Source organism: Myodes glareolus, chromosome 9 (assembly GCF_982192425.1).
Source record: "Myodes glareolus chromosome 9, mMyoGla1.1, whole genome shotgun sequence".
In the NCBI taxonomy this organism is placed as follows: Eukaryota; Metazoa; Chordata; class Mammalia; order Rodentia; family Cricetidae; genus Myodes; species Myodes glareolus.
In genome coordinates, this window is record NC_142034.1 from 6036705 (window position 1) to 6064586 (window position 27882).

Here is a 27882-nt window from a genome sequence, read left to right on the forward strand (position 1 = left end):
CCCGCACCCGCGCCGGTCGCCGCTGTCGTCGTCACAGCTGCGTCCGCGTCCGGCCCCGCGCCTCGGGCCGGAGGATGCCCAGGAGGCTGCTGCTGCCGCCCCCGCTGTCCGCGTGCCCGGTCCTGCGCCTCCCGCGGGCTCGCCCCGCCGCCCCGCCGGCCATGAACGCCGCCCGCACCGGCTACCGAGTCTTCTCGGCCAACTCCACGGCCGCCTGCACCGAGCTGGCCAAGCGCATCACCGAGTAAGCCGGGGCGGTCCCGAATGGACCCGGGAGGAGACGCTTCGCGCCATCTCCCATTTCAGGCCCGTGGGAGATTCCCTGTGGCCCGGAGGTGACCGTCGCCATTTCCAGCCGTCCCTAACGAGACCGGCTCTGTGGGTCGAGCCTCGGACCGAAGGCTTTGGAAGGGCAGGGAGAAGGGAACTCGGAACCACAGTGGGGTGGGCGGGGAGAGCCACGATTCCAAGTATGTTGGATTAGTTGCACGCACACACACACACACGCTTTGCCTAGGGGTGTGTGCAGGTGTGATTTTAGGGGACCTTGGGGTTTGCCTGTCGTCTGTCACCTCGCTGACGCTGGGTTGGTTGGTTTTGTTTTTCTAACCTTGTAAATGTTGGTGATTCCATGGGGCAGGGACGGGAGTGTGAACCTGAGCTTGGTGGGAAATATTGGAGGTGAGTCCTGCAGATTGGGGCCTCCCAGTGGCCTCCGATAACACACGTCTCCTGTAAGACCCCTTTTCTCCTTTAGAGCCCTGTTATAAAGCGCCTTAAGGGCCCCTTTTAAAATAAACGTTTTAGAAATATATAACAAAATGCATCATTCGTCCCCATGTTGTTTAATTTCTTCTTTGGGCTTTGTTCGCTGCTGAGGAGGCTAGCTCGCTGTGAGCGGACTTGCCTTGAACTAGCCGCCGGCCTTTGCCGCAGGAATACTGGGATTAAAGGCCTATGCCACCACACCCATCCTTGGTTTTTGTTTTTTGAGATAAGATCTCTGTGACCCAGGCCAGCCTCTGTTATCTTCTGGCCTCAAGGTCTGTCCAGGCTTAAATGGCTTGACTTTGAACATTTAAGGTCATTTTCCGTGTCAGAATTCTTATCTCCACCTGTTTTGTTACCACCTGGACTTTGAGGTGGGTTTAAGAGAGTACAGGAGGGCAACTCTGCATTCTGCTGCCTGCTTTCTGTTTCTAAGCCCAGGTTATTGTCTTTCTAGCCAAGGCCAACCACAGTGCTCACTCTGAAGCCTGAGTTTGTTTCCCTTGGGTCATATTTACTACATATGACCTTGTCTTGAGAAAGCCTAAGCTTTAAAAATGAGTGGTTTTGCCTTTTTTGTTATGCTAATGGTTCAGAAAGCCTTGAAGTTCGTACAACACGGGTTATAAGTGCAGTGTCTGTTATTTATTTCACGTGTTGAGCTTTTGCTGCATTTATATGACTGCTCTTTCCTTTTTTTAAAAAAAAAAAACAAAAAAGGAGAGAGGGTCTTGCTGTGTAGTCCTGGCTGGCCTTCACCTTACAGCAATCCTCCTGCCTCAGCTTCCAGAATGCTGGGTTAATTAATCCTCGACTCCCTTTTTCTTGTGTGATAGGCGTCTTGGTGCTGAATTGGGGAAATCTGTTGTGTACCAGGAGACCAATGGAGGTAAGTTAAGGTCTTTTTGTTCCATTTAGGGTTTGTTGCTGTCCTTTGGGCAGCGTCTCTCATAGCCTAGGCTGGCATGACCTTGCTCCTCCCTGGTGATGGGATAGCGAGCAGGGCCCACTACTCTGGCTTCATTTCCTTTCTCCATTTAAAACCTTTTAGATAGATAGGCGTCTACTGTATAGCCAGTCCTCAACTCAAGATCCTCTTGCTTCTGCGTCTCCAGTAATACCACACGGGCGTTGGGTTCCCTCTTCCCACCATGTGGGGCCTAGGAATCAAATGCAGGTCATCAGCCACGGTACTGAGTGCCTTTACCCTCTGTGCTATCTTGCTGTATCAGCCCTTGTTGGTTTGGAACTGTCATACCCAGATCACGGAGTCCCCCTCAAAACCAACTAGGAGACCAAGGCTTGTCTGTAAAAGCAAAGAGTCTTTATTCTTACACAAGTTTGCAAGCACTGGAGTGATCAGAGAGCCCCTGGCTCAGTTAGGGTTGGGTTTTTATAGTAGCCCAGGTGTGGTGAGGGATTTCTAAGGTTCAGGGCCCCTGATTGGCTGACAGTCCTGGTGAAAAGCAGTGTCTACAATGGTTGGAACGCTAGGAATTTCCTTTGGATGGTCTGTTCCTGGGTGGGGCCTGGGTGGTCTCAGTCTTTCTTGGAACCAGGTATTCCTTAAGGTAAACTACTGAGACTCTGGCCTCTGCTGTCAAGGCTGCGTTCTCCAGGAACCTGCTACTGAACTGAGGATGATTTTGAATTCCTTATCTGCCTGCTTTAGCCTTCCATGGTCTGCGATTGTGGGCATGTACCTGTTGTTGGGTTTTATTTTTACTCTCTGCCCCCCCACTCAGCTCCCAGGTAAACACACAGAGACTTATTCTTATTTATGAATACTTGGCCTTAGCTTGTCTTATTGGCCAGCTTTTTGTTTTGTTTTCTTGAGACAGGTTTTCTTTGTAGCTTTGGAACCTGACCTGGAACTCTCTTGGTAGACCAGGTTGGCCTCAAGCTCACGGAGGTCCACCTGACTCTGCCTCCCGAGTGCTGAGATTAAAGCCGTGCACTACCACCTGGCTTAGCCACCTTTTCTTAACTTAAATTATCCTACCTTTTGCCGCTGGGCTTTTACCTTTCTCTGTGCTAGAGGCCTTTCTTTCCTCTTACTCCCTTGCTGGCTGCTGAGGTTTCTGTCCTACCCGGTCCTACAGCCCGTAAGTCCCAAAGAATCACATAGAGGTCTACATTAATTATAAACTGATTGACCCATTAGCTCAGTCGTCACCCAGACGCAAAGGAAGCCAGACACAGAGCAAGCAAGATGTGGCCGCTTCGCTGAAAAAGGTACCAAGCCAAATGGCTAACACACAAAACAATTATGGGTTGATATAAGTTGGGAGAATTAATAAGAAGCCTGAGCTACGGGCCAGTCAGTTTATTATTAATGTAGGCCTCTGTGTTTATTTGGGACTAAATGGATGTGGGATCTGGTGGGACTGGGCAACTGGCCCTTGGCATCCTCCTCTCCTCCTCTTATGCCTCCCTCGTTTCTTCGTTCTTTCATTCTCTCTGCCTGCCAGCCCTGCCTGTCCCTCTCCTGCCTAGCTGTTGGCCGCTCAGCTCTTTAGTAGACCATCAGGTGTTTTAGGCAGGCAGAGTAACACAGCTTCACAGAGCTAAACAAATGCAACATAAAAGAATGCAGCACATCTTCACATCACTGAATATTCCACAGCACAAACAATGTGACACATCTTAAAGTCATATTCCTCCACATGCCCAGCTTGATGGGTTTTTTTATTTGTTTGTTTTTAACATGTTACTGTTTTGTTTCCTTGGCCCTGCTAGAACTTGCCACCCAGGCCTGGAACTTGGGGTCCTCCCGTCTTAGCCATGTGGAACCATCACACCTCTAAAGCTGGCATACTTTTACAAGTAGATAGTGCTTCAAGTTTTGTTTATGTGTGGTGGTGTGCAGGTGTGGGGGTGAGTGCACATGTGGAGTGCATGTGGTGGTGTGCGTGTGTACACATGTGGAGGGCACATGATGGTATGTGTGGGTGTGGGGATGGGTGCACATGTGGAGTGCACATGTGGAGTGCATGTGGTATATGTGGAGTGCATGTGCAGAAATCAGGACAAGCTTTGGGGCTCAGTTCTTTCCTATTTTGTTGAAGCAGGGTCTCCTACTGTTTCTGCTGCTTTGCATATACAATAGGAGTGCTGTGGTTATGGATACCAGACACTGCGTGCCACTGTGAATGTGTGTTGTATGTACGCATGCTTATGTTTGCATGCCTGTGTGTGCATATTAGGGACTGAGCTCAGATCATCAGTCTCGCATAACAAGTGCTTGTACTCACTGATGTGTCTGAACTTAACCCAGAGCTGTTTTCTTTCCAGCATTAGAGGTCTGTGTCCTTGGTCCTCCTGTCTCTTTAGATTCTGACTGTTGTCCTTGCTGTCCCTTCTTTCCACTCGGGTGCACATAACAATATAACAAGTAGAGGAGAGATGTATAGAATGTCTTCTACTCTGGGTTCTGTTTGGTAAATATGTCTTAGGCTTATCTCAGCAGGACATCAAAAGATAGCAGTCTGGTGTTGGAAACTGTGACTGAACTTCCTCTGTGGTGGGGGTGGAGATGGGAGGTGGATTAGTAGTGGTGCTTGTACCTGTGTGATGTCAGCGCTGGTGGGGCAGATGCTCACAGGCCAGCCAGCCTAGGAGTGTCAGTGAGCTGAGAACGTAGGTGGAAGTGATGGAGAAGACATCTGATGGTGACACCCACACTGCACGGCTACCCGTGCGCGTGCACACACAGACATATATACACACACCCACACTGCACAGCTACCCGTGCGCGTGCACACACAGACATACATACATACACCCACACTGCACAACTACCCGTGCACATGCACACAAAGACATACATACACACCCACGCTGCATGGCTACCCGTGCACGTGCACACACAGACATATATACACAAACCCACACTGCACAGCCACCTGTGCACGTGCACATACAGACATACATACACACCCACACTGCAAGGCCACCTGTGCATGTGCACACACAGACATACATACAAACACCCACCCACACTACATGGCTACCTGTGCGCATGCGCGCACAGACACATGCACATGAATCTCTTTCAAATTCTGTCCTGTTTTCTTTCTTCTTTTAATCCAAATGTATAGATTGTTACACTGGGTTAGTGGCCCAGTTTTGCTTCCCTCTGGGTTGTGTGGAAAACTAATTATAACATGAACATTCGAAGGTACCTGACTGTCCTACATAATCTAGGAGAGCTCCGTACCTCAGGGCAACCTGATCTTTTGGGGAGGGGGTAGTCCAAGATAATGTTTCTTTGTGTGGCTTTGAGCCTGTCCTGGAACTTCCTTTATAGACCTGCTGCCCTCAAACTCAAAGATGAGCCTGCCTCTGCCTTCCGAGTGCTGAGATTAAAGGTGTGCACCACCACTGCCTTTCCTCATCCTGCTTTTATTTGAGCAGAAACAGACATTGAAGAGCCGTGGTTCATGTCTGTGATCTCAGCACTCAGAAGGCTGCAGCAAGAGGAATGCCATGAGTTTGAGTCCATTCTGGGCTATACAGGGGGACATCAGTCATACTTACCAAGTAAGGCCCTGCCTACAAACCAAAATCAAGCCCAGGGTCATAATGATGTCTGGGAATCTAGGACAAGACAGGACAACTGGATGGACATTTAAGGAATACACACTAAGAGAATCTGTGAAAGTCATATATTTTAACTAGTAGCATCCTGTGTCCTTCAGCCAGCTTCCAAGCAGCTTTCTTTGTTCAAGATTGTGTGTGTGTGTGTGTATGAGAGAGAGAGAGACAGAGACAGACAGACAGACAGACATTTGTGTGTCAAGAGGCCAGGAAAGGGCATCTGATTCCAGGCTGTCCAGTGGGTGCTGGGGTTGGGAGGCTGGAGGAGGACAGGATGCTGAAGAGGCTCTCCTTCCTCTGCATCATTGCTATAGGTCTCTTCGTCTCTGGGACTGTGGCATCAGAGTTGTTCCAAGTGTCAGCAGCCTTCTGTCTAGCCCGTTCTATTCATTCATTCCTATGAAAATACTTTCAAATCTTTTTGGGAGGTGGCAGGGGACTAGTTGAAGGGATTGAATCCAGGATTTCACCTTGTTTGTGCCAGGGTAACGTTCACTACTGAGCTACTTAAAACGTGCTAAGATGCAAATATTTTTCTGAGGTTGGCTCCTGCACCAGAAAGGCTGGGACTAGAAGTGCTGCAGGCCTAGGAACACTGCACAGATACTGGTGATGCATTTCAGATCTGAGAGGCTGCAGAGTCAACAACGTCCCAGGGCTTTCAGCTTTGGGAAAACTTTGGATTTCAGATTTTAGATTAAGATGCTCAGCGTTGTGCTACCACAGGCCAAAGTGTCAGACTGGGGCCCTTTGGAGTCGGTCCTGCCCACTCACCCCCTGGTCTCCAGTCGAGTAGGTCACATCCTGAGCTCTCTGTGCTTTTCCACCGTGTCCTTGCTAGTCCTTTGTTTCTCACAGCAGCCAGCGACCTCCCCAACCCCCAGCTTTGGGTGTCTATCACATTTTTTTATGTGCATTGGTGTTTTGTCTGCTTGTATGTCTGTGTGAGGGTGTTGGATCCCCAGGACATGTGGTAACAGACAGTTGTGAGCTGCCATGTGGGTGGTGGGAGTTGAACTTGGGTTCTCTGGAAGAACAGCCAGTGCTTTTAACCGCTGAGCTGTCTCTCCAGCCCTCAAAAAGCTTCAGCAGGGATTCTTTTTGTTTTGTTGTTTTTGAGACAGGGCTTCTCCCAAACAGAGCTCTGGCTATTCTGGAACTTGGTTTGTAGACCAGGCTGGCCTGGGTTTCAGAGATCTGCTTGACTCCCTAATACTGGGATTGAAGGCGTGTACCACCGCACCAAGCTCCTGTCACGTTTAAGAAGAACCCAGAGCTCTGTGTTGTTGGCCCTCTGGCTTCTTGACCCGTGCATCTCCTTTCTCATAGTCTCTGCTTCCCAAGTGAGCTCCAGTGCTCCCGCTTCTTGTAAGGCTGCTGTTCTTGCCTTATTCTTCATGACTTGTCTGTGGCATGCTGGACCATCCCATTGGTCTCTGTTCTTCTCTCCAGGACCAGCCCAGGCCCCGTCACGGGTGCCACTGAGTTTGTAGAAAGCTAACACGTTCAGCTTCAGCTCATTATCTATCACAGACCCTTTCTTCAGTTCTCATTCATGTCTTCGTTTTGGTGATGGCTTTTGGAATGGTTTGGACTATTTGACACATTTTTGTTGATTTTTGTCTTTTACCCCCAGTCTGACCACTCTGTGTATGAGTATTTTAGCTAAGACTTGGATTGTCCTGGGGTGGGGGGCAGCGCTGTTTAAAATCCTCATTTTTTTAGTCTATCTGTTGTCTGTTTATTGCACCGTGGCTGTTTAAACTCTTAACACTTTCATTTTTTTCTTCAGAAACAAGAGTTGAAATCAAAGAGTCTGTTCGTGGTCAAGATATTTTCATTATACAGACGATACCCAGGTAAGACTTGTGCCCTTTGGGGAGTCCATTTTCCTCTGAAAAACTTCCTTTTCATGTGAACAGCAGTCCAGGGTTGGTTTCTGTTACTGTTTTGTCTTAAAATATAAATTTGTACTTAAATTTGGCTGGAGGCCAAGGCAGAAGGATAATTCTTAGACTCTGAAACCAGTTTAAAGCCAGACTGGGCAGCTTAGTGAGACCTGCCTCAAAAGGTAAAAGAAATTGCCAAGCATGGTGGCACACACCTTTAATCTTAACACTCAGGAGGCAGAGATGGGCTGATCTCTGTTCCAGGCCAGTCTGGGCTACATAGCAAGTTCCAGCCAGCCAAGGATACCTAGTGAGACCCTGTCCTAGAAAAAAAGCAAAAAAATTTTTCTTAACATTTGTTTAATGAAGGGGGTTGGGGGGATAGATGGCTCAGAGGTTAAGAGCACTGGCTGCTCTTCTAGAGAACCTGGGTTCGATTCCCAGCAACCACATGGTGGCTCACGACCATCTGTAATGAGATCTGGTGCCGCCTTCTGGCATAGGGGTGTACGTGCAGGAGGAACATTGTCTACATAATAAATAAATCTTTTTTTAAAAAAAAATAAAAACCATTATGGAGGTAACGGTTCCGTGTGCCGTGTACGTGAAGAGAGAGAGAACAGCGTGGAGGAAGTAGTTCTCTCGTTCTTCCAGGAGTCCTGGGGATGGATCTAACTCGGGTCATCAGTGCTTGCTGCGAACATCCTTACTCACTGAGCCTTCTCACCGGCCCTCCTCGGTGGTTGTGACATGCACTTTAGAGGTGAGAAAGAAGGGGCTAAGGAAATAGCTCAGGATGGAGTGCTTATCTGGAATGTGCAAGGTCCTGGGTTCGATCCCTAGCACTGTCTGGAATATAAGAGAGAAGACCTGAGGGGCTTGCCGAGAGGCTCCGTGGGGAAATGGATTATGCAGTCCTATGCTTTTCCTCCTTTACCAGCCTTGGATGAGGGACCTTCAGTGAGGAAGCACGGGAAGCACTTTGCAGTTTTCCTGGGCATTGTAGCCGTAGGCCCAGGACCATCTTAGCTGTTTTCTATTTCTCCTGACTGCGGGGTTTTGATGATGATCTGTCCACAAAGAACCCTCTTACTGTGTGTGTTACATACGTGCACCTGATGTTGTCTCTGTTCTAACCCTGTCTCCACCAGACAGCTGACTCCCGAGCCAGGTAACTGAAGCTCTGCCTACACATGCCTTTCCTGAGGAGCTGATAGTTATTCACTCAGGCCTTTGTTCAGACAGCGTATGATTAGGAGGCTTTTGTTTCCTAGGTCCTCCTCAGCTTTAAGAGCCTGGTCCCATGGCTGCTCTGGGCCTCCTTCGGTTTATCCTTTGGCAGCAAGCAATGTGGTGCATTGTCATCTCCTTTCTCCGGTGCAAGATTCTTTAGGAGAGAAAGCAATTTTCGTGAAATCCTAGGCCCTTAGACTACCTGACTGTGGAGCCCTTGTCTGAGGGGGAAGACAGCCACAGCTCTTCAGCCCCAGGCAGCAGCTCTTTCACTGATGTCCTCCGTATGCAGAGGTCTAAGTCCAAAGACAGGGCCAGGTGGCTGTGGTGGCACAGGGGTGTGTCTTAGAAAGACGCATTGAGGACTTGGCTGCACTGAGCTTTGGGCTGCAGTAGAAGCTGGAATTTGAGCTTTGGCTTTCATTTTTCCTTCTGGAAAAGTCATACTGGCTGCTTTTGGGGTGACTTACGTGCCGGCCGTGCGCAGCCCTTAAGTGTAGCTGTTAGATTGTTTTCATGGTGTGTTTGGATGGCTGAGACTCTTGACACCTTGGCAAAGTATCTTCTGATATTTATTTATTTCCCTTAACCGCCAGGGGCCACATTCAAGTCTTAGTGTTAGGCAGTGACTCACTAGGCTATTCCACTGTGTTTCTTTCTAAAAAAAATTGTTTGCTTATTTTTGTTATTCGAGATAATGGTTTCTCTGTGTTGTCCTGGCCATCCTGGAACTTGGTCTGTAGACCAGGCTGGCCTCAAACTCAGAGAGCTGCCTGCCTCTGCCTCCCCAGTGCGGGGCCTAAAAGTGTGCCATCACTGCCTGGCTAAGTGCTTTTCTTAATGGTAAGATTGACCGGACAAGACTAAGTCTCTTCTCTTTTCTGAAATAAGGTCTTGATATGCAGCCCAGGCTAGCTTGATATACGGCCCAGGCTAACTTCCAGGTCTAGTTGCTTCCCACAACCCCTGAGACCCAGGATGGAGGTATGTACCACCAGGCCAGCAGAACGATTTGTTTTCGGAGACAGTGTCACTCCGGAGCCCAAGCTGGCCTCAAGCTTCTGATTTCTTGTTCTTTGCTTCCTAAATGTTTATTACAAGCCTTATTCCACCAAGCCCACAGAATGCTTGCATGACGCAGTTCCTGAAACTATTTTGTGTTAGTTTCTCATTGCTGTGTCAGAACATGTGACTCATTGGACTATGCAGAGCATCAGGGTCTCTGGGAGCCTCAGGCAACAAGTCACGCTGCAGGTGCAGTCAGGAGGCGCAGGCACCAGCTTGATTCTAAGAATTTTTAATTTACATGTGTTTGTGTGTCTGTGCACATGGCGGTTCAAGCCTTTAACCCAAGCACTCAGGAGGCAGAGGCCAGCCTGGTTGATCTACATAGTGAGTTCTAGGGTGGCTATAGTGGGACCCTGTCTCAGCAAAACAACAACAGCAGAAAGCAGTGGTCCTCCTAAATTCAGGCATGTTCCCTCCTGCTGACTCAGAATTTTGGATTCTGTATATTTTGAAATCATTGTTTCAAAAATCATTGTTTTGAAATCATTTGTTTTGAATCATTTATGCATATGGGTGTTTTTGCTGTGTACCACACGTGTGCCTGGTGCCCACTGAGGTCAGAAGAGGATATCAGATCCCCTGGAACCGGAGTTGCATCAGTTGTGAGCTGCTATGTGGGTGCTGGGAACTGAACCTGGGTCTTCTGGAAGACCATTGAACCATCTCTTCAACCCCTGAAATTCCCTCTGTAGCCAGGTTATTCTTATGTGTCATTGTTGGTATGGAAGTCACAGTCCACTGTCAGTGGCCAAAAAAAACCAACAAAACCAAACAACCCTCAGTATTTTCAAATTTCATTTCCTTTTGTGTATCTTAGGCAAGGTCTCCAGCACTGAGCTGCACGTCCTGCTCAGTCCTTCCCCAGGGGTCGCCAGCCAGGCGCTGGTCTCAGTGTGGGAGAGCGCTGCCAAGGTCTTTTGAGGGTGGAGGTTTGCCCTGACACAGTTTTTGTTCTTAGCCTCTCACAGAAGCCAAGAGTGCTCAGAACAAATATTTAAATCAGCTTTGTGGAGTGACCCTGGAGTGACCCTGGGACTGTGACAGAAGATAGCAGCAGGGCCAGATAACAAGCAGCCGACACAGGTCTCAGGATGACCAAGTCTGGGTGAACAGCCAGGAGAATTTAAACCCAGTGTCTGTGTGTAGCCCAGACTGACCTTGAAGAAGGAGCTTGAGACAGATGTGTGCCTATCTTGAGGACATGGCTTTCCTTTCCTTCCTTGAGATTGGGGATCTAAAAGTCACCATTTTCTTGTATTTGTTAGGCGGTGTCAAGGCAAAACCCAACCTCTCCAGGTATTCCCTGTCTTCTCCCAACCCCCCACATCTATTTAGATCTGTGTGTGCAATGTTAGAGGCCGACTGTTGGGGGGTCTTTGTGCTGTTGTGTGCGTCCTGGAGGTGGAGTTTAGGTCCTCAGGCTTCGGAGCTGCACTTTACCGACGTCCCCCACTTCCTGTGGCTTTAGAATGATGGAAGCGAGGGAAGGAAGCATCCAGGGGCTGGTGGGGTAGGCGTGTTGTCACTGTGTGTCCTGCAAACAAGACCTGGGCGTGCTGGTTCCAGCGCTTAGTGCAATGGGGGAAGAGGACAGAGAGTGCCCTGGCTGCTTCCACAGGCTGGAGAAGTGGCTTAGTGGTTAGAGCACTTGTTGCTCTTGCAGAGGACCAGTTTGGTGTCCAGCACCCACATGGTGGTTGACAGCCATCCAAAACTTCAGTCCTAAGAAATCTGACACCCTCTCTGACCTCCACAGTCAACAGGCACACACGTGGTGCACATACATACCTGCAAGCGAAACACTCACATACATAAAATAATTAAAAATAAATGAGTCGTTAAAAAAGATTCCCATGTGGCCTGGGCAGTGGTGGCACACACTTAATCCCAACACTTGGGAGGTAGGGGCAGGAGGGTCTGTGAGTTCAAGACCAACCTGGTCTACAAAGTGAGTTCCAGGACAACCAGGGCTGTTACACAAAGAAACTCTGTCTCGAAAAACAAAATACCATGTAGAGGGCAAGACAGGTCAGTGAGTCCCTTCCACCAAGCCTGACAGCAATCTGGACCCTGCATAATGGATCTCTATATGAGTGTTATGATTTGTGGGTCTGCATACACACACACACACACACACACACACAAAATATTTTAAAAATTAAATAGAATCAGGGCCAGCTTAGTCTACAAGAGCTAGTTCCAGGACAGGCTCCAAAGCTACAGAGACCCTGTCTCGGAAAACCATAAGAAAAGAAAGTTGAGTGGAATCCACCTAGGCCTTACTTGTTACAGAGTCAGTTGGTGGAGTGGGGGGGCTGGGATAAGTCCTGCCCATCGCTGTGCTGGTGCTTCTTCAGGTCCAGACAGTTGTATGCACACCCACCACCCACACATTCACATTGTGTCTTACTTCCCTACCCCAAATTAATTTGTTTATTGAAAATGAGAATAGTCAGAGCTGAGTAATGTGGAGTCTAGTTACCCTAGAGAGGAAGACTGTTAGTGAGAGTCACGCGTGCCCTACTTACACATGTGACTACAAGAACCAGCAGGATGAACTTGGAACATTCCTAGCAGACAAAGCAGAGGCTGCCTGCCAAGTCCTCTAAACCCTGCTAGCCACAAAACAACCGCCTGTGTTCAGTTTATCTGATGTCTCAACAGTGGATAAAGCCAGCAGGACAAAGGCTCCATTGTCGCTTTCCTGATGATACAGGTTGAGGACTTGAGGAAATTATTCTTTGTGTTCTGTTTTTGAGACAGGGTCTCCGTAGCCTTGGGTGCTTGGAGCCCACTCTGTAGACCAGGCTGCCCTCAGACTCACAGAGATCCTCCTCCTTCTGCCTGAGAGCTGGCTTTGAGAGAGTCGCATCATCATGCTCGACCATGGTGGTGAATGTTTTGGTATACGTTACTGGGAAGAGGAAAACTGGAAAGATTATTGTGTAGGAAATTGTGAGTTCTGGGTTGGGATCTCCAGGTCAGTTCTTACCGCTGGCCCTGCCCGTAGTGCTCTGCAGAACCCATGGCACCAGGCTCTTGTGTGTAACGCATGCTATACCAAGGCCAGCTAAACTTTATCTTCTTCTGGAAGCTACGAAATTAACTCCAGCTCTGCTTGGGTTCTTGGTGTTGAGGTTCGGTGTATATAATGTTGGTAAGGGAAGAATAAGGGTGTTGGATCGCCGGGGGTTGTGTGGGAGACCCTACACTCAGGTCTCCTACAAGGACATTACACACTTCTACTGCTTAGTCGGAGAGATGTTTCTTTTTCTTTCTTTTTTTTCAAGACAGGGTTTCTCTGTGTAGCTTTGGAGCCTGTCCTAGAGCTTGCTCTATAGTCTAGGGTGGCCTTGAACTCACAGAGATTCACCTGCCTCTGCCTCCTGAGTGTGTGCCACCACCCCTGGCGAGAGATGTTTTTTAATCAAAGATTCCTATAGTGATGAGGTAGTTTGAATGTGATTGGCCCCCATAAGTTCAAAGGGAGTGGCACTATTAGGAGGTGTGGCCTTGTTTGAAGAGGTGTGTCAGTGTGGGGGTGGACTTTGAGGTTTCCTATGCTCAAGATACTACCCAATGACAGTGACCTTCCTCTTGCCTTCTCATCAAGATGTAGATTGAACTGCTGAAACTGAGCCCCCTAATTAATTAAATGTTTTCTTGTAAGAGCTGCCTTGGTCATGGTGTCTCTTGACAACAGTAGAAAGAAGCCCTACCTAAGATAAGTGGTTACGATAAATGAAAGAAGTGGATTGTTGGGGGTGTTCAGTGTGCACTGTGCTTGACAGCTGACAGGAGTTAAGAGCAGGAAGCACTCGGTTGTCTCAGAACTCAGGAGTTACAGGTAGTTCGCTACCAGGGTCAAAGCGACAGGCAGGGCAATTTCAAGTCCCAACTTATTTATTAGATAAAACTTTGAGTCCTGAAAGTAGGGTAGGAAATCTGGGGAGGGGGCAAGTCCCAGCCTATGGGAAAAGTGACAGGAATTTCTCTTTATTGGGGGATTTAAAAAAAAAAAAAAAAAGCTGTCTTGCTTTAGGTGGTGGTGGTGCACACCTCCCAGCAGTTGGGAGACAGAGGCAGGTGCCTCTATGAGTTTGAGGCCAACCTGGTCTACAGAGTGAGTTCCAGGAGTGCCAGGGCTACACAGAGAAACCCTGTCTCAAAACAAAAAAGCACCACCATCTGGGACAAATCAGCACACATACTGTCTTTGCCTTTTCCCTATGCCTGTGTTCCTTTCTGCAGAACTCTTTTATTTTTATTTATTTATTTTTTGTTTTTGTTTCTTTCTGGACGGGCCAGGGTTTCAGCGTGTACCCTGGTTGTCCGGGAATTCTCTGTTTGGACAAGCTGTTGAACTCACAAAGATCCACTGCCTCTCCCTCCCATTGCTGGAGTTAAAATGTGCACACCATGCCTGGCTCAGAATCAGAACTGGGTTTAAGAACTGCCTTGTTTTCTCTAGTCTCTTGAGTTTGTGATGATCTCATTTCTAACATAGAGTCTTCGAGGTTGGGCGTTTCTTGAGTTTAATATTGGAGGACAAAGCTGTCAGTAAGAGGACGTCCTTGTGGCTGCTCAAGAGTGGCAGCCAGCCTGCTCAGCACAGTGGCCTCCAGGTCTGCCCGGCAATCTAGACAGACCCTGTATGGGGGGGAGAAGAGAGGGAAGGGCCTGACTGTCCTGCAGCTTCAGTGGCCGCAATGGATTCCGCAGCAGGATGATGGTAGTATTGCACTTTGTCTTTATATAGGCAGCCTGCCTCCTCCCTTTCTGCTCCAGAGCTGCACCTGGGAAGTCTGTGGTCCCAGAGAACAGGGATTTGAGAAGGAGGTGGCATCTGCAAGAGAGTCAGAGAATAGGGACAAGAGCTTGAGATCTTCCAGAAAAGTCCATCACCTCTGCAGAGTGACATCGGTTCCCACAGGAACAAGCCTTTCTCAGACACACTTCAGGGTCAGGTTTCCTTCTCTTGTCTTTCTCAGGAATGTGCCAGAAGAAGAAAGGAAAGGGGGGTTGTGGAAAGTTCCAAGACTTCCCCACTCTCTTCCACCTTCCCTGTGAGAAAGACAAAATGCTTTCTGTTAATGACAGCTGAGGCCTTTGTGTGAATCTTTAACTGGGTGCCAGCAGGTGCCAAGTAACTATGGTTACTGATGTGGAAGAGACAGAGATGAGAGCTGGGTCACTGCTGCAGGTATGAGTGACCGCAGCTGAGAACTCCACCTGACCCACCTGGAAAGGGTCACACTGCACTCCCTGTGCCCGTGCTTGGCGTCACAGCCAACATGAGGGTGGAGTGCCCCATCACCCCAAATGTTTGTTAATGTGTAGGTTTTCCTCCAGGGTAGTTTTTATGTTTCAGGGATGTGAACACAGCCGTGATGGAGTTGCTGATCATGGCCTATGCACTGAAGACCTCCTGTGCCAGAAACATCATTGGTGTCATCCCCTACTTCCCCTACAGCAAGCAAAGCAAGATGAGGAAGAGGGGCTCCATCGTGTGCAAGCTCCTGGCTTCCATGCTGGCGAAAGCCGGTGAGTGTGACCAGAGGCCTGGGGCCCCAGAGCTAGAGGTAGCCCCTCCCTCCTGCAGATCAGGTTCCACCTCCATGTCTGGTTTGGGACCTGTTTCTCTCCATACTCGCTAATGACATCTTGTTTCCTGTTTGGTTGTTTGGAGGGGCCTATGAGCTGAGGTTAAGGTCTTGGTTCTCTCTGTTTCCAGCAGGTGCTGCTCTAGCGGTTCTCTGACCTGTTCTGTGTTTCTTGGCCGTCATTTGTCATCTGTACTTTAACTGGCAGGCTTGTCGTCCTTGTGACCTCAAGCTTCAGGCCGACTCTGTTTGCCTCAGTTGGAGCTGTAATTGAAGAGATTTTCTGTTGGTGTCTACTCTCCCCTCCCCAGCTCGCACTGCCGTCCTGGGTAGTTCCCACTCTGTTCCCCGTGTAGAGCAGGGCACGCTTCCTGGCCTGTAGAGCCGATAGTGGCTGAGGGTCCCCTGTCTGCTCTCTGAACAGTACTGCTTCTGTGGTCCGGGAGACCAGTGACCTTTGACAGCGAGCAGTGTATTTATAAATGTCCCTTCTCCCTGAGAATGCCCTCACGCATCCTGCCATCATAGGGAGGCACTGAGCGCCTCGGTGGCTTGTGCTTGTGCTGAGTCTCTTGTTTCTTTCTGAGGCAGCCGTGGTCACTAGCCATTGGTTTATATTCTTTGCTGAGAGTGAGGACTGTCTTATTTCTCTGCTGCTTCACATTTGCTCTGTATTCGTATTTGATTTCTCTTTCTCTCTTTTGACCGCACTGACGATAGTGCAGCAAGCACACCCTTCTACTGTAGCTCTTGGCCCCTCTACTCCATGCTGTTCCTTAGGACAGACAGTAGAGCTTGTGTCCCTGGTTCTCAGTAGCCCTGCCTCAGGCTTCTGGTAGGAAGCAGGAGTTGAGCACCTAGTTTATGTCCACTGTGGCCGTTAACTTGTAGGGGAGAACTTTGTAATTTTTTGTTTTAAAATTTCAGGTTTAACTCACATTATCACTATGGATCTTCACCAAAAGGAAATACAAGGCTTTTTCAGCTTTCCCGTGGACAACCTTAGAGCCTCACCTTTCCTGCTTCAGTATATCCAGGAAGAAGTGAGGAGCCTCCAGCAGACCCCATGTCCTCAAAGACATGCTATTTAGTTTTTCCCTGGCCTCAGGTCGCTATTGAAAGGCACATCCCAGGAGCTCTCTGAGACTCGGGGCCTGCCACAGCCAGAGAGACTCGGCATCTAGGCACGGAGGGCCATGTCTTCAGAGACATTAAAAAGAACAGGCCCTCTGAGCGCCTTTATGAGTGTGTTTTCTAGAATGAGGGTTTTAGTAGCAGTTTTGTCTTGACGTAGCAGTCAGTGCGTTTGCAATGATGAGTTGGTGACGGTGACAGTGTCAGCACGGGCGCTAGCACGCTGACCGCTAGCGCGGGCTCTTAGTCATAAGCCAGCATCCAGATTTAAGTGGTTTTTATTTTTTTAAATAATGTTTCAGTACTTTTTTATTTTTCCTCCAAATCTAGATTCCAAATTACAGAAATGCAGTCATTGTAGCTAAGTCTCCTGATGCTGCTAAAAGGTAAATATCCCAGTCACTTCTGACCCTGTGGCTGCTCTAAAGTCAGATTAGTTGGGAAGCCAGAGCTCTCAGTGTGGCCAGGAAAGGATGATGGGTTCTCGCTTCCACCCCACTGTCGGGTCATCCCTTCAACTTGGTCTCGCCGCCCCAGTTTCTGTTTTCCTCTACGGGGAAATGGAAATGCGTGAGGCTAGGAGTGCTTTTGGGCAGTGGTTCTAGGTATTTTTTTAGGCAGTTTATCTGACATGTATCTAAGGGTGACATTGAAATTCCGATCCTTTTACATCTGCCTCACGTGCTGCAATCTCGAGTGCCATGCTTGGTTTACGTAGTGCAGGGAGTCAGACCCAGAACCTCAGTCATGCTAAATGAGGACTCTGCCAACTAAGCCACGACCCCAGCCTGGCATTGATTTTGAAACATTGTTTGAACAAAGTTCTAGAAATGACTTCATAGAATATTGGGGAGAAGGAACCCAAATTATCCAGAACCCAACAGTTGCCCTGGTGCTGTTTATCTTAGAAATTATTCTCTGTCCCCTGAAAGATGACTGTGGTTTGTCCTGGGATTGCTGCAGTGGCACCGTTGCCAACCATTGTCTTCCTCTCAGGGCTCAGTCCTATGCTGAGAGACTGCGCCTGGGGCTGGCTGTGATCCACGGAGAAGCTCAGTGCACGGAGCTGGACATGGATGATGGTCGACACTCGCCCCCCATGGTCAAGAACGCTACTGTGCACCCGGGCCTGGAACTTCCCTGTAAGATTCGCTCTGCGTCCTCACTTTTTTTTTTTTTTAAGATTTATTTATTTATTATGTATACAATATTCTGCCTGTGTGTTTGCCTGCAGGCCAGAAGAGGGCATCAGATCCCACTATAGATGGTTGTGAGCCACCATATGGTTGCTGGGAATTGAACTCAGGACCTTTGGGAAGAGCAGGCAGTGCTCTTAACCACTGAACCACCTCTCCAGCCGTGCATCTTCACTTATAAACGGAAGAAAATTCTGAATAGTGTGAATGGCTAAGAATCAGCTGTAGGCTCTTTGAGCTGGTCACCTGTTTTTAAATAAATGGGTACTGTTGCCTTCACGACCCCTCCCGTAAAAGGAGAGCTAGGTGTTCCAGCAGGGTGGGTAGGACAGAGCTTGTGTTGGCTAACGTCTCGATGCAATAAACAACTATATGTGATGGTGTGGAGTCAAGCCTTCGGGTTTACTCCGGTAAGTGACACAGGCTTTGGCATCAGGCACCTTTAGTTTGGTTTAGTGGGACAGCTCTTTGAGCTGATACCTGACTGACTGACTTTGCTCCTCTTACTCCAAATGTGCAAGCAGTCACTCCGCAGACTCTGACAAGTGTGTACTGCAGCAAGGCTTAAGATGTTTTGAGGAAAAAGTTTCTCTCTTTTCTTTTTTCTTTTCAAAATTATCTTTGCTATAGCTCAGAAGCAAAGGGTAATGGGAGATCAGAGTTGGTTTCGGGACCCAGCTCAAGTGTGTGTGTGTGTGTGTGTGTGTGTGTGTGTGTGTGTGTGTGTGTGTGAGCGTGAGCTCTCCATCCCATCCCTTTAACTCTCTGTTGCTTTTTTGGGTTTTCAAGACAAGGTTTCTCTGTGTAGATCAGGCTGGCCTTGAACTCAGAGAGATTCCCCTGCCTCTGCCTCCCAAGTGCACCACCAATGCCTGGCTGTTGCTTCACTTTCGTTTCTAGTTTTGTATGTGTTTTATATATAAAGAGTTTGTAATGTGCTTTTAATTTTACTTGGGTGTTTTGGGGTTTTTGTTGTTGTTGTTGTTGTTGTTCGCTTTTTGCGGATTTCATAATGTTATTTTTTTTTTTGGTGCTGGCTGTAAAACGCATTTGGCTCTGCCCCTTCCTCCAGAATCTCCGGCTTACACTGTTGTAATAGTTTGGGTGCCTTGAGCCTGAGCCATGGCTCTGATGCCTTTTTATCCTGAGTACTTGCGTGTCCAAATGAGACTGATTCTCACTCAGAACGGCCTTAGCTCTTCGCTCTGTGCTGTGGAACAAGAGAAAAACCTTTGTCTTTTTTTTTTTTTTTTCGGCCCAGGACTAATCTGTGACTGCACATACTCAGTTGGCATTTCTGTGGCCTCGTTTAGTCCCGAATGGCTCCCCCTTCTTTGTCGCTGATGACCTTGATACTGTGGAACAACACACCAGTTATTTTGTAGACTGTCCCTTAATTGGGACTTGCTTATGTCCTCATGCTGAGATTCAGATCTGGGTGTTTGGCAGAAATGCCACAGGAAACACGTGGTACCCTTGCTGGAAAGACTGATTTGTGCATCTTGGTTAAGTTGGCGCCTGACAGGCTTCCCACTAGGAAAGTTACTTTTTCCTCGTCGGTAGCATGCTATGAATACCCTCTTCTCATCATTCGTATCTGTTGGCAGCTCTCCTGACTCAGTTATTGATTCATGGCTATTGACAGGTGGTGTCTTCTGCTGTTGCTAGTTTTGATACAGTCTTGGCTTTGGAGCCTGGGCTTGAGACCCTTCTTCTTCAGCCCCCGCCTCCCCCACCTCCACGAGTATTAGGATAACTAGTACACACCACCATGCCTGGCCCCTTTTCCCCAGAGAGAGTGTATGTGTGTGTACTCATGTGAGGTGCTTGCAGAGGCCAAAAGAGGGTTTCCCTTGGAGCTGAAGTTACAGGCATTTGTGAGCCATCTAATGTGGATGCTGGAATTCAGACTCTGGTCCTCATGTTTGAACAGCAAGCGTTCCTAGTCACTGCGCCGTCTCTCCAGCCACCCCTACCCCGCTCCCTTTCTAAGGTGCTATCTTAATGTGTTGCCCACCTGGTCACAAACTTTGGAGCTGAATAGTACACTTGTTTCCGCCTCCCACATAGCCACAAGGTCATACCAGCATGCCCCACTTAACACGACCAAGTAGAGCTGAATTCTGCTGAGAACAGGGTCTTGGTGTGTGTGGCCTGAAATTGTCAATCTTCCTGCCTCCACCTCTGGGATTATTACCTGTCACCATGTCAGACTGCTAACCAGCTGTGCACAGAGCATTTGTGACTGGGGGAAATGAAGAAGAACCTGTTAAAATTGGATCAGAAAATGGTCCAGGCCTCCTACTCAGCTGGCTCACTCTTATTCAGAGAGTGGACACCAGAACCTGGAGGTGGGGTCAGCTGAACTCTTGCTGAGCTGTGAATTACCTGCTGTTGGGCTGTTTCCTTCCTTTTTTCTTCCTTCCACTACTACTACTCTTTAAGAAATGCCTACCAGCCCACTCGACCCTGCCCTCCCCCCACAGCCACCCTTTTGTCAGCGGGGTCCTTGGACTACCAGGCATCCCTGTTTCTGTGCTGAGGACTTCCATCCAGACAGGTGAGTGTGAGCCATCCCTGGGGCGGACTGTCCCAGAAGCAAGCACAACCCCACCCCACCCCACCCCCAGCTCCTGCTGCAGGGGCTTCTTTGTTACAGAGGACCCTGCCTCACCCAAGCCTGTCCTATTGTCTGCAAAGAAATGCCTACCAGTCCTAAAGGCTGTAGGAAGAGGAGGGTGCTTAGCATGTTTTTCTGGGGTTCTGTTGTTTGAGACAGGGTCTTGTATAGCCCAGGCTGGCCTCAAACTGGCTATATATTTGAAGGTGAAATTGAATTTCTGATCCTCCTGCCTCATTTTTCCCAGTACTAGAATTAGGATGGTATTTGTGCTGCCGTGCCCAGTTTTTTGTGGTGCTGGGGAATCAAACCAAGGGTCTTGGGCATGGTAGGCAAACATTTTACCATCTGAACTATATCACCAGCCATGGCTGGTGTGCTCTGTTGTCTGAGAATGATCTCTGTTAGCCATATTTTCATTTTAGCAAATATATAGCAAACCAAAGTAAAAGAATATGGCTGGATGGATAGATGATAGGCAGATGGTAGATAGATAGGTGATGGCTAGCTAGAGGATAAATGGTAGGTAGGTAGGTAATCAAAAGGAGAAGCCCCATTAAGGCAGCCAGCTGGTTCCCCCATGGAGAGTCTGGAGAGAGCAGAGTCCTTCCGTGCTACATCAAGGAAAAGAAAGAACAATAGAGCGGCAGAGAGCACCATCAGATTGGATGCTCACTCTGTTTGGTGAAACCAGGAAAGTTGAGGCATCAGCTTGAGTTCAGCTGAGCTTTCTCTCCGTTCCTGGCTTCCTGCTTCTCTTTCCCACTGCAGGGGCTTTCCTATCATGGGGTAAAACAGTCGTGACCTGCAGATGGTTCACAACCTGGCTGTTCTCGAGGAATATTCTTACTCTGGAACTGTTTTCTGTTCTCCTGCCTATCACAGTGCACAGGGTGCTCCTCTTCCCCAGACCTTGGAGAACGTGTGGATACAAACATTCCTGGATCTGGAATGGTATTGGGTGGGGATACCGTGTTTCCAGAGCTAGAGTCTCAGTGACAATTTACCAAGACGGTGACATTACAGTCGATTTGTTGTACTTGAAATGGAACCCAAGACTTGTGGTGTGCTGAGCAAATGTCTGTCACTGAGTTCTCCCAGCTGCATTGAGGGCGGGTTCTACTTGGTCTGTCTTGTAGAGGCAGCTTTTATAGTGAACCGAGGAGCCTCTGCTTCAGAGTAAATGAGAAAATCCTCTTTTTTTTCTTTTTCTTTTTCTTTTTTTTTTTTTTTTTCTCAAGACAGGGTTTTAGTGTATCTTTGGATCATCTTTAAGTTCCTACTTTCCAGGGAGACGTGTGGGGCAGACAGCTAGTACTACGGCTGCAGTGTTGTCCAGGTCAGGCTTTTAGAACCCGGGACTAGTCATCCCATCCCACAGAAGTGCATCTCTGGTCATGGGCTCCTTCTGCTCCTCCATCTTCCCTCTCGTGCTGTGCACTGTGGTGACCCTGGCGCAGGTGATTTCTGAGCTCTTCAAGTGTGGATGTTCAAAATGACCCCGCATAATGGTGGCTCCCATAAGACATAAAATACCTTACCAGGGCATTTTAGTACTGATTATGGAATGTATGTTCTGTAAAATAAAATCTCAAATTTACCTTTCTGTTTTGTCTTACCTAATTTTTTAATTTTATGTGCATGAGTGTTTTGTCTGTATGTTTACCATGCATCGCAGCCTGATGCTCGCAGAGGTCAAAAGAGGGACTGTCCTCCTGAGACTGGGCGGTTAACCACGGTGTGGGAGCTCCACCAGACACCCCTCTTCCTCCAGTTCCTATCTTTTATATCTACTAACTGCGGCCACTAGAAAATTTAAGGTTACTTTTCCATCTTACCTCCTGTTTCTGAGAGCAGTGTTGTTCCAGCTCTCTCTCCTGACTGAGTCAGTCAGGGAGGCTGTGTGTGTCGGGTTGTGTGGTCTGCTGTGACCTGCCTCCAGGTCATTATTACATTTTCCCAGGTACTCGACTAACTGGGTCTTGTGATTTGTTTCCTAGTGATGATGGCCAAAGAGAAGCCCCCAATAACGGTGGTCGGGGACGTCGGGGGACGCATTGCGATCATAGTGGTATGGAATTCATTATCATCTTTTGTACACAGCGGTGACACTGGTGGCTTAGTCACTGTGGGTCTCAGCATGACGGCGAGTCCCTCTGCATCCATCTACCCTTCCTTTCTCAGTCTCCTTTAAAAAAAGTAATAGAATTTTTACAAAAATGAATAGAAAATAATGAATAGCTGACAAAAGCCTAGTGCCTCCCACGGGGAAATTCGGTACACCATGACCTTCACCCAGGGGTTCCAGGTCCCCTCAGACCAGCTTACGTGATCGTCCTCACATTTCAGGGCCATAGGATAATCTGAGGTTGGGGCTTTTCCGATTGTCACCAGTGCAGCCCAGCTTTGCATTGGCGTGCCTGTCCGCTCTCACAGGTGAGAAAGTCACATCGTCAGCAGCTCCTTTGTCTCTCTTCTTTTTGTGTCACCCTCTCTTGGGACAAAGCAAGCGGCAGGCTGGCTCAGTGCGGTGAGTCTGAAGGAAGTACCCTGACAGTCGTGACAACTTCAGCTGCCTTGTCACACACACATCCCTAGGACTGGGGCCTCGCTCTTTCTGCTGTCACTCACCCTGCAGAGGTGCACTTTTGCTGTCCCAGGATGCTCAGCTCTTGGCCCAGGCATGCGTTCTAATGTTACTGGAACCATGTGCAGCAGAGAGATGGTATAGGCAGAGGCTGCTTGTTCGTTTCCTGGCCTCCCTGACCCGAAATAATCACTCAGGAACTGTACTAATTAAATCACTCTTTACCAATCACTTAAGCATATTGCTAGCTAGCTCTGCTATCTTTTCTTTCCTTTTTTTATATTTATTTATTATGTATACAATATTCTTTATGCATGTATGCCTGCATGCCAGAAGAGGGCACCAGACCTCATTACAGATGCTTGTGAGCCACCATATGGTTGCTGGGAATTGAACTCAGGACCTTTGGAAGAGCAGGCAATGCTCTTAACCACTGAGCCATCTCTCCAGCCCCCGCTAACTCTGCTATCTTAAATTAATCCATTTCTATTAATTTGTATCGCCACGAGATGGTGGTTTACCAGGTAAAGTTCCAGAGTCTGTCTCCTGGCAGCTGCATGGCATCTCTGACACCGCTTACTTTATCCCAGCTTTCAGTTTAGTTTTCCTGCCTAGATCTATTCTGCCCTACCACCGCCCAAAGCAGCTTCTTTATTCATTAACCAATAAAAGCAAAACATATAGAGGACATCCTACATCATCTCTCCTTTTCTGTCTAAATAAAAAAGAGGTTTTAACTTTAACATAGCAAGATTACATACAACAAAATAGTTATCAAGCAAAAATTATACTTAAAATATTTAGTCCATTTACATCTGGCAAATTAATGAAAATACTCTTATTTTTGTGAGTCTATAAAGTTTTATATCTATCTTTTATTATAACTAAGGAAAACTATCTATTCTTCAACTCCATCAAAGACTCCATAAAGGATATATTACCTAAGTTAACAGTGCATTGTAAGCAACTTCCAAAACTCCAAAATTGACAGACATCTCACTGCCTGGACAGTCTCCTAAAGTTCTTCTGTGCTGTTGGGGCATCCATCTTCAGCCTACAGGTGCATAGTATCCGGCAGACTTTTTTCATGAAGCAGGAAATTTCAAAGACTGTTCCACCTATATTGGCAGTTTGTCTCTTTCTTCTGTGTCCTGCAGAATGTCTGGCAGATTCTTTCATGAAGCAGGAACTCCGAAGGACCATTTCACCTTTAGGCAAGTTCAGTAGTCATTTCTCTGTGGGTCCTGCATGACCAGTTCATACAGCATAACATCAAGCAGTCCAGACAAGAGCAATTTCTTGCCCAAATGACTAACAAACTCCATGAGGAACCTCTTAAATGCCCATCTTCCTCTTGAAGTAGCTTGGTGCTGTCAGGAACAGATGTATCTCACTGTTCTGTAAAGTCCTAAGTTCTTAAAACATTTTAAATGCCATATTTTGTAGTCTTTGAAAGGTTTGAAGAATACCTAGCTATCTGAAATATATCTCTGTACATCTAGAAAACCTAATTAACATTACTGTTATAGATGACTATCTATTAACCTGTATTTCTTAATTATATATTACATTTAAATGAATTGCACAAACACAATACCTTAAGAGCAGAAATACACATACTAACAAAATTGACCTTAAATTTGTATCAATAAATCAGGATCCATACCAATGCAAAGTATCTCTGTAGCATATCCCCCTTTAAATGTAAACAAACATTTATAAACAAAATTTGGGAATTTTGGTGTAGTTCTATACAAACTGCTTCCTGCTTTTTGTTGGGTGAAATAATTTTGGGGTTTGCAGAGACCTTTCAGAGGATTTTGCTCCTTCAAACCATATTAGTCTGAAAGCAATCCACAGGTTCTCATCCTCTGTGGAAACAAAAGCAGAACCTCTTTTCCAAAGCAACAAATCCTCAGACTCAAATTTTGAAGTCAAAATACCTTTAAGTTTTATATGTTGGTTTAGCTTAGCAGCCTATGCAATGAAATGTCTCTGTGTACTTAGCTCATTCACAGTCAGAAAATTCAGAGAAAACACAATAATATACATAATCCAGACTCTGTGTATTTTCCATCTTTACATGGCTTATTTTTTCTTTACTCTTATAATCTGTGATTATCTGAACTCTGTCTCTTTAAAGACATTGTTTTAATTTTTAAAACCATCTAACGGTCTGCATTCTTTGTCAGGGTCCAGTCCAGACATAAACCATTTTTCGTACCAGAGTGGAAGTGTGGGAATAAAAAACACAACTCACATGGCTTTATCAGGAGGGAGTTTTTAGGGATCCCTCATGAAATCCTGAATTCACATCCTTAAAGTCACATCCTTAAAAGATTAAACCCACATTTATTCTCCAAACAGCTTTTATACCAAAATGTGAACTGAGGGGAAATCCATTAGCATTCTGTTTCCTAAGTAGTGGGGAAAATGACTTTAGGTCACTTCTGCAACTGTGGCTGCTCTGACATGTTGACTGAATTAACACCTCTTTCCCAGGTGACCTCTTAAATTACAATAGAAGGAACAGAGAGACATTAGCATATCCTGACCCTTTGCTTAGAATGGCATCACATTTTCCCAAAAGGCTAGGTAACTGCCTTCTGTGTGGCAGGTGCAAATTGTGCCTTGAAGGTCACTCAGAATTTTGGCTACCATAAAATGTAGAAATATGGGCCTGTATAATCCGGCCCCTACAATTCATTTTCCTCTCTCTCTCTCCCTCCCTCCCTTCCTCCCTCCTTCTCCCTCTCCCTCTCCCTCTCCAGGCCCTACAATTCATTTTCCTCTCTCTCATGCGCGCGCACGTGCGCCTATATGCATTTATCCAACACTGTGACCCATTTTGAGATCTTTCCCATCTGAACGTGTCTTTATTGTGTGCATAACTGTAATTATTTTCTGACCAGGAGTACTGTTTGTTTTTTTGGTTGTTTGTTTGTTTTTTAATGCTGACCAGGCATGGCTAGGACCAACTCTGAGCTTTGCCTGTTTGCTCTGTCTAGTCCAACATGGCAGAGGCATGTTCATCACCTCTGAGAGCCATGCACACTGCTCCGGCTTTAGGGTCGCAGCAGATCTATATCACCATTAAGCAATTTGTAACATGCTGCTCACAGGCCCCAATTAAGAGCTCAGCCTCCTAAAGAGCCAGAGCTGTTCCTGCAACTAGCACGAACCAAGAAGCCACTGTTTCAAAACCGGAAGTTTTTTTTTTTTTTTTTTGCTGCTAATACTGAGCCAGGAAGACCTCTCTTAAAGGAGCCGCCAGCAAACAGAACCCATCCAAGGGGGAAAAATTGCGGCTAAACTCTGTGTGTGTGTGTGTGTGTGTGTCTGTCTGTCTGTCTGTCTGTCTGTCTAGGATTTCTTTCAAAGCACTCTCAGGTTTTATGTGGATTTAACTGGCACACATTGGTGCTCTAGTCTGTAGTTGGAGACTACTGGCCGTTTATCTCCTGGCTTCCCAGACTCTAAATAGTCACTCAGACTGTATTAATTAAGTCACTGATTGGCCAATTACTTAAGCATATTGCTAGCTAGCTCTTAAATCTTAAATTAGCCCATTTCTATTAATCTGTATATCACCACAAGGCCGTGGCTTACCGGGGAGCATCTGTTTCCTCTGGTCTCACTGACTCCGCCTTCTTTCTCCCATCATTATTTAATTTTCCTGCCCAGCTCTATTCTACCCTATCACAGACCAAAACAGCTTCTTTATTCATTAACCAATTAAAGTGACACATACAGAAGGACTTCCCATACTAGATGGGTGTCTTTCTCAGCCTGGGTAGAGAGTGGGTGAAACCGCCTCTCCTTGCAGGATGACATCATTGACGACGTGGAGAGTTTTCTGGCTGCTGCGGAGATCCTGAAAGAGAGGGGAGCTTACAAGATCTACGTCATGGCCACACATGGCATCCTGTCTGCTGAAGCCCCCCGTCTGATTGAGGAGTCCTCCATTGATGAGGTTTGTCTGCTTTAAAGGGCTTAGGACATTCAGCTTGAGTCCAGGCTGCCAGTGCGGTTTCTGGGAATAATAAAGTTGACTCTGCTAAGTGGCCATGCTCCTAGCTAGGCTGCCTACCTGTCAACGGTAATTTTGGTAGCAGCTATGTTCATGCAGGTGTACATTTAAAGACTCACGTTGACAGTAGAGTCACATTGGATACTTGAAATCTTCCCTGATGATGGTTAAGTTTTGAATGGGCTGGACATTCTTAGAACCTAAGTTCTGAGCCCCTGAAAGCCCAGTTTGTAAAGTCTCTATACATTGGCCAGATGGGATTTTATGCTTGTAGTCCCAGCACTTGAGAGATGAATTGATCTAGGTCACATATCAAGACCCTCTTGAAAGTCAGAACCAAGGTTGGGCTGTAGCTCAGTGAAACACACTGATGTGTATGAACGGTTCGGCTCCCATACCACTAAAGAAACATTTTGTTTGGAGCTGGAGCTAAGGGCACTGAACTAAATGTTAGGTTTGTTTTTCTTTATAGCCACTCCCTGACAGGCATGTAACTGTGTACTCTCCATTGCTTTGCATCTAGGTGGTGGTGACAAACACTGTCCCTCACGAGCTCCAGAAACTGCAGTGTCCCAAGATAAAGACTGTGGACATCAGCTTGATTCTTTGTGAGGCAATTCGGAGAATTCACAATGGCGAGTCCATGGCTTACCTCTTCCGGAACATCACAGTGGACGACTGAGCAGCCGTGACCCTGAGCCTGCACAGCCGTATGTCGGCCTGGAAGTGGGCTGCGGTAGAAAGTCTCTACAGGGCTGGTGAGGAGGAGATGCTAAGATAGGAAAGAAGACAGGACTAATGAATAAATGACATAACCTTCTCTGTCTGCCATTGTCAGCCCTGTTCCCTAACCCTGAGCAGACACTGAAAGCCCCACTGAGGTGGAAGAGAAGCCAAAGGCGGAGGCTCCCTGCTCCTTCTGTTCAGTAGTGTCTGCTCTAGGGAAGGCAAGTGGGGTACTGAGTTTGGCCAGGGAGCCGAGTGTCCTCGCCCTGGACCCGGGTCTAACATGTCTTACACCTGTGCCTGCTGCCATTGAACAGAGGAGTACCTGTGTCTGCCCTCACTGAGCTAGTCAGGTTAGAGAGGACCCTGTCCCCAGCAACTGCAACCGTCTTGCTCAGAAGTTGCAAATAAAGGTTTCTTGTCTCTCTA

At 47.4% G+C, this 27882-nt stretch overlaps 1 protein-coding gene across 1 annotated transcript; it reads left to right on the plus strand.

Annotated features, from left to right (window-relative positions):
* Positions 1-27882, plus strand: Prpsap1 (phosphoribosyl pyrophosphate synthetase associated protein 1). The gene is made up of 10 exons (XM_048451937.3): positions 1-244; positions 1605-1657; positions 7160-7226; positions 14929-15101; positions 16088-16203; positions 16625-16680; positions 17291-17436; positions 22111-22181; positions 26524-26670; positions 27251-27882. Exons 1-10 carry the CDS (start codon positions 75-77, stop codon positions 27407-27409), a joined length of 1158 nt encoding a protein of 385 aa, XP_048307894.2. The 5' UTR covers positions 1-74; the 3' UTR covers positions 27410-27882.